General features: G+C 32.2%; 1 protein-coding gene across 1 annotated transcript; it reads right to left on the reverse strand.

Annotated features, from left to right (window-relative positions):
* Nucleotides 1-1,758: 1,758 nt before the first annotated feature.
* LOC123698506 (cytochrome P450 3A19-like) lies at nucleotides 1,759-7,190 on the reverse strand. Its single transcript, XM_045645156.1, has 7 exons — nucleotides 7,050-7,190; nucleotides 6,356-6,540; nucleotides 5,840-5,997; nucleotides 5,320-5,438; nucleotides 4,572-4,677; nucleotides 2,519-2,767; nucleotides 1,759-1,976 (listed from the first exon to the last, which is right to left on the reverse strand). Exons 1-7 carry the CDS (start codon nucleotides 7,146-7,148, stop codon nucleotides 1,804-1,806), a joined length of 1,089 nt encoding a protein of 362 aa, XP_045501112.1. The 5' UTR covers nucleotides 7,149-7,190; the 3' UTR covers nucleotides 1,759-1,803.
* Nucleotides 7,191-7,471: the final 281 nt, after the last annotated feature.

The raw sequence follows: 7,471 nt of genomic DNA on the forward strand, positions 1-7,471 counted from the left end.
TGATGTATTTCTGATGCCGCTGTAACAACAAATACTAGAAAACAGAATAAAATAAATATTTAAGAGGCTCCCATACAATAAACCGTGATTTTTTTTGCCGTTTTTATAGATAATGGTACGGAACTCTTCGTTGCGCGAGTCCGACTCGCACTTAGCCAGTTTTTAGTAGGGACACGGCTTTATAAGAACTAATTATATTTTGCTGTCGCCATAATATATCTACGTATAAAAGCCACGCGGCTTTATTGTTTTGATTTAAAGCTTTTTTCTTTTTATTACAGAAGATAACGAAGAACCTTATACGTCGATGCCTCTGGAGAAGCTTTCTTCACCTTCAAGCGATATTCAGGCCATATTACATCTCATTCCACAATATGCACAGAGTTTTTATAACAATCTTATTAGTGATGATGCAATAGAAGACCACATAGATGGACTAGACACGGTGGATTTCGAAATCCAATTTGATGATAACGTCGAATAAACGCCCTTTATATGTATTATTTTGTATATCTTTTTAATAAAAGCTTTATTACGATATTATAAATACATAGTTTCATTTATATCATTAAATCCCTGGGTTGTGGTTCTTTTTTGTATAAGAGAAAACCTATCAATTGATAAATGTTAAAAGGAACCACATGCACATTTTCTTAATTATCTAGAAAGTTTAAGAGTATTCAGAACAAATTTATATACACATACTTAAATAAGTAATTTATCAATGAATTTAAATAAAATAAATATTAATTTTACTTCATCTAACAGAGCTGCAAATGTTTTTGTAAATCCTTTGATATCTCAGAAGTGCGTGTTTGCTGGTTGGTTCCTTTTTGCTTAAATACGGACATATAACAAAGTACTTAACAAGTTCTGAGGATCTTAATCTATTCTTCAAACACATCCGCGAAGGGTGTAATCCATGTTATGAAATTCAATGAGCGGAACTTTGGGGCGGAAACAATAACTGTAGGGGGGGTATTTCATGTGTTAGATTTTACACGAGTATACACTTAGAAATTTTAACGTATTTTAAAGCAATTTATTCATTAAGATACCTAGGAATGAATCGCGTTTAAAATCAATCAAAAAGTCTATAAGACTAACTGTAGAGGTGTTAGTGTAAGGTAGAAATTTTGAGTCCCTAGGCGATAATGGGAGAATGACATGCGTTTGCGTGAATGGTCATGCGACATGAGCTTCTAAAATAATGCATACAGGCATTTATATACAGTTCATATCCAAACTGAGTATAGTGCGTGAAATGCCCAAAGCTTTTGCATGCAATCATGAAAGCAACCGATCTAAAAGAGCATTCATGCATGACACCACGTAAAGCATGTCATGCAGAATTATCGTCTAGTAGCGGCTTAAAACTAACCTCTTTCCTGTCAAATTGAAAATGATACCTATAACGTCTTGTGTTCGTAATTCTGAGATTTATAATGAAACTCGCAGTTATTATTGGCTTTACCATCTTAAGTATTGTTATAAAGTTAATTATTAAGGTATATTTCATGGCATTTTATACTATTTCTTGGAAGTTCTTGTTTTTGATGAAGTTACTTTAATTGTCGAGGGAGTTTTCAATGTTAAAAAAAAAAATTGGCCACAAACATCAGTTACTTAAATATTTTGTAAGTAATATGAATTGAGGCAATTAATTTATCTTACACTTTTATGTCAATGAAATAATATAAAAAATAGTAAAGTACAGTAAGCTCTTTGGAAATTTGTTTACATTTTTATAGATCCGGGTAGTGAAAAAAAACCTTTTTATATATTGAAAATAACATTTATTATCTATTTTCTAGGTATAAAATCAACGTATAGATTTTCCCCGGGAGCCAAGAAAAGCGCATGTTTCTCCATTTTTACCTCACACGGTTTTGGTGAATTTGGCTGAGGTCGTATTTCGTAGGCTAATACGACACGTGATAGTATGTGCTGTAGGTTCATTTTGGCAAAGCGTGACCCTGGAAGAGATATTTTTTTTTATTAGTTTTAAGAATGTATAATACAAAGTAACTAATAGTAGTAAGTAAATATAAGTGCTTAGTATTGTTATTAAAGGCACAAGCATTTTTATTGATTCAATGCATTTTTATAAGAGACTAAATATTTATTTAGGTAATATGAAGTTACAAAATTACCTATATTCTATGGTACCCTTAATTTTATTAAAAAAAAAGACGGGTTGCACTCCGGGAGTGCCGGCAGAAGTGAAAACTTGATTATTAACGTTCAGCATGTTTGATATTTTGGAATGGTATCCGTCTTACGCATGGAATTATATAAGGGCTAAAAAAAAAAAAAAAAACATCCGTCTTACGCTTTTTCCATCAGGCCACGTGTCCTGACGCGAGTTTAAGATTTTATACCCAACGTCGCTAAAGAAGTTTTCACTTCAAAAATCTAACAGACTAGCACATTGTCGTAACATGTGAATAAGTTTGATATTATGATGAATTGTTGAAAATACTATTGATTTCGCAATCATATAAACATAAATATTTACCTATACAATTTCTAGGTCCCTCTCCAAACGGCATATAAGTGTACGGTATTATATTCTTCTCATTTTCTGGCAAAAATCGGTCTGGCATGAATTTCCTAGGATTCGGGAAGTATTTAGGATCATAATGCATTCCAACAGCGTTCACGTAGATTGGTGTTCCAGCTTTGATGGTCAGTTTTTCGTCTATTTTATAGTCGTTTGCCGCGATTCTATCTAACCAACCCATGGCTGGATACATTCTTAATGTTTCTGGAAGGATATAAACGAGAAATTCTGAAGCTTAAGTACCTTTTTTTATAATCCCACTTAGTGTTGCCCAAATGCAAGAACAAGACGAGACTTAGCCAGTCTTGGTCTTGGTCTTGCGCCAATACATCTGGTCTTGGTCTTGGTCTTGGTCTTGCGCTCCCAGTCTTGGTCTTGGTCTTGGTCTTGCAGCAAGAGTCTTGCAAGTCTTGCAATTACCTATTAGTCTATTACTATTTATTAAAGTTTACTTTAAATCTTAGAAAAACGTATTAGAATTGGAACATTGTGAGCTTGAATTAACATAGCCATAGTAAAGATCAAGCAGATTAATAAATAACTGAAGATTTGATGAGAAATTCGAAAAATCATCTGACCTATATGTCGTTTTCCATGGAATTAACTGTTTCTTAATAAACGTTTATGATTTAAACATTTGATTTTTTTTCATTTAAGCTTACATTTGCTAAAACATGTAAAAAACAAATGAATTACAATAACTTGACTGTATTTTAAAGAACAATACTTATCTGTTTAGATAGAGATTGAACCCTCAACTTATAAGAAATTTAATAAAAGAGTTTTACGATTTATCATTTATTTGAATAAAAAAAAAACATATAAGTAATCAATATTATAATATATACTTACTAGAATGAATTAATATGACATCTACTACCTATCCTTACCATTTTATCCTAATCATAATACTACTTGCGTGATCAGTATAATGTATTCATTTTCATTCTAAGCACTCTGAAACTTATTTATTCTATGGAACACCTGTAGGTACTCTTAAAAAAATTCGAAATTATTTTGCATGAGTATACCTACGCCCTATGGCGGCAATCAAATAGTGTCAAATGTTATGATTTCGGCGTGGCGGCCACGATTGTTTTAGATTTCAAAAGAAGCCGCCAAGTTTTTCGGAAGTACATGTATCATAACCATGTACTTCCGAAAAGCGGCAAATTTCTTTGAGAAGTAAGTACAAAACCTTTGATGTCGCATTATCAAAGTGCCGATGCGATGGTTAAAACATAACTATGCATGCACTCAGTTTGATTTTAATAGATATTTTTTTTATTCGCTATGTTTATGGTAGTAATGCGCATAGGTCCAGTTTTTCATATTCTTTGATACAGTTTTTTGCGTCTCATAGAATTCCTAAGCGTACCTACCTAGTTATACACCGAACTGTTACACCTAACTACTCAGTGAAATAGCACTAAGTCCTAGCTGCAAGACGCAAGAGTCTTGCAGGCTAAGTCTTGTTCTTGCTCAAGTCTTGCACGGTCAGTCTTGGTCTTGGTCTTGCTAAAAATACGCGGTCTTGTTCTTGGTCTTGGTCTTGCAAAAACGCAAGACGCAAGACCAAGACTGCAAGACCAAGACTGAATTTGGGCAACACTAATCCCACTGGTGGTGGCATATGCTTTGCTGTTCTATAAGATATATAGTTATTAGGTGTTATAGCTAATATTTCGTGAAATTAATATCGTGTGTAATATCTCTAAAGCACAGCTTAAAACATATTATTGGTTCAAATAATGTTATAGCACCAACATATTTATGAATACGGCATGTGATGTTATTAAGGTAGTTAATTATTATTAAAAGGTAATCTTCTTTCTGCATCCTATTATAAAAATAACTTATTTTTATTTCGTTCTAACGCTCATGCCAAAGCAGTAAATTTATTCAGTAAGTTTATTTTAAAAACCGGTGGATTATAAGTAATGCTTTGCAAAATAGATTTAATCAAATATAAAAATAAAAAGAAAATATTGTATAGCATTGCACTTACCTTTTATAACACAATTTAAATACACAAGCTGGGATAGTGTTTGTGTATCCAATTCAGCATTATTATTATTAATTTTGGCTTCCAATAATTCTCTGTATAACCTTTCCTAAAACAAATATGTACTGTTAAACTATAATAATTTTCTATGAAATTTAATCTCGCCATTATTTGTTGAATAGGAACATACAATTTAATTCCTTTCATAAGTTATATAAGTAATTATGATTTAATTTATTTCCCCATTCAATGTGAAGGTCTATTATAAATAGATAAAGGAACCATTCCATTTCTTACATTGTCTTATAAGCAGCAATAATTTTAATTCCTGATGGCGAAATAATTTTTCAAATCAGCCGTATTTATAAAATATTTCGTTCAAAGCACAATAATGATTTCATTTTATTGCATAAAACTAATCCTACCCAAAGGTTGCCTGGCAGACATCGGTTAAAAGCGATCACGCCGCCTATTTAACATGTTTACGTATGTTATATGTTTTTCTCTTTTCTTTTTCTTTTAAAAAAAAATTGGTTGTCTGTAAAGTCAATTTACTGACGATAGTTGAACGTGGCAACGGTCGATTGTGCTTCTTTGTCGCTCGTTCCGCGCTCTCGCTTGCACTTCAAGCCTTACGGAACGCCTCAGAGCGCGAGGTAACGCCGCATGAGTCATGTTTTTTCGTGCGTGCAGCCGGCTATCGAATTATAAGACGTTGTCACGTCAAAAAGAAGAATAAAACAGTGAATACCTGATAATCAGCATTAAACGCCAACTCATATACACAAAAAGCCAACGTCACGGCGGATGTGTCGTAGCCTCCTTGAAGGAATATAGCCCCTTGAGATACTATTAAATCATCTGTGAATACTGAAACATGTAAAAGTAAAAATATAATTTGTTCTTTGTAAGTAAAATACTTCGCAAAAGTGTTTTAATCTGTTAGGTACATTTACAAATCTATTATTTTTTTACAGGTAAAATGAACGGCGATAAATTCATTATAATTTAAATTTTTTGCTGTTCACTGTGCAATCAAAATATGCTAAACTTTAATTCTCAATATTCTATGATGAGTTTCAACCTTGTACCTATGTAAGTATATGAGTATTTTGAATTCTTCTCATGAAAGTAGGTTCCAACTGTACTTTCATGCATGTAGGTAACTGTATTAATCAATTAATAAACGAAGTAAATATTACATTTCTAAAAGTCTCGAATTAACATTAATCTAATAAAGCTCTATTAACACTGTTGATACAGTTACTTACCAACGTCTTCACATTCTTTTTCCTGCTTCAATTTAACTAAAGCACCAAGTAAATCCTTGGCATCTTCTCCTTTATCAACATTATATTTTCTTTTCTCAATTAATAGTTGAAATACTTTTTTAAAATACCTTATAGATGATTTTGGAAATAATGTAAATCTGGAAGAAATAAAATTGTTTAAAGAGAGAACAAGATTTTTTTAAATATTTTCTTCTGTGCGTGTGTTTGTGTTTAAGAAGAGAGCCTCTTATATGGGTGGACCGATTACAATGAATTATTGATGTGTGTCTTCAGGTGGATTCTACAATGGTTAATATTTACATTTCGAATGCGAGCGAAGCAGCGGTCAAAATTTACACATTAATACTAATATATCTGCATAAATATTATGTTAAAAGTATCAAATTAAGCAAGCAATTAAACCATTTAAAATTTTGATATAAAACTCACAAATAAATTAAAAAGATATTCTAAATATATCAACGAGCAAAACTTATATAATATAATCAAGATAACCTAAAAACATCAACGAGTTCCGGCCAGAAGAATATACTGCACCACGCGATGCCCCTGCCCAGGGAAAATTTCATGAACTCCCTGGTCACGGCCCTCATCGGACTGTCTCCCGTGAGGGTCGCGTCTCCCGCCACGCCGAACGCTGCTGCGCCTATAATGTCTGTTGTTATGTCGGAGAATAGACTCTAGAATATAAGAGATGATTACTCAAAGAAGTCAAGGAAAAACCCGCATACATTCAAATTCAAATTATATTATTTATTTGCAAGAATGTAGTTACAAATTATAGATGTTTTAATTACAATATTATTCGGCTAATACATACTACCCATCGAGTGGGTGTGCAAATATAGTATATATTGTCAGTATATATCCTATGTTATGTATGGAGTGTTTTTGGGTCAGAGAATAGACTTATTGGAGAAAGTATATTTTACTAGTATTTCAGCAACGGCTTTGTTCGCGTAGTAAAGAAAAACCCGCATAGTTTTTGATCCCGTGGTTCTACTACAATCTTAACCAAAATTTATAGAAAACGGTTCAGTTTATTCGGTTCATTTGAATAATCAGAAATATTATAATTATTACACGATGAAAAATTTACAGTACGCCCGGGTTTTCAGAAGTGAATTTTACCTATATGAAATAGACAATTTTATCAAAAATCTAATTAATAAAAGGTTGGTATCCTTACCCTAAGACTTAAATTTTCACTCTTTTCCATACTAATACGTTGTACTAATTCATTTGATTTGGAAATAGAGAGCGGTTGGAGGCTTTTTAGTTTGGCCATTGTGAATACTCCGGATAAGCGCTTGCGCACTGCTGTCCATATAGGGTCCTGGAAATTTTAATTAAATTTTAATTATATATATTTATATTCTTATAGAAGAAAATGACTACTAGGATTAAAATCTTGAAAATGTATGCTAAGAATGGATTTATTGCCATCAGTTTAAATTTGTTACATAAATTTTATTAATAAAAGATAGGCATAAGGCAGAGCGTGACACATTGTTGTTTTTCCTTAAAATTGAACTATTATAATGAGAATGTCGCTATTTTATCGAATGCATATGTTTCGCGATACGTGAACCGAAAGTGTATATACTATAT

Source organism: Colias croceus, chromosome 16 (genome assembly GCF_905220415.1).
Source record: "Colias croceus chromosome 16, ilColCroc2.1".
NCBI classification, from domain to species: Eukaryota; Metazoa; Arthropoda; class Insecta; order Lepidoptera; family Pieridae; genus Colias; species Colias croceus.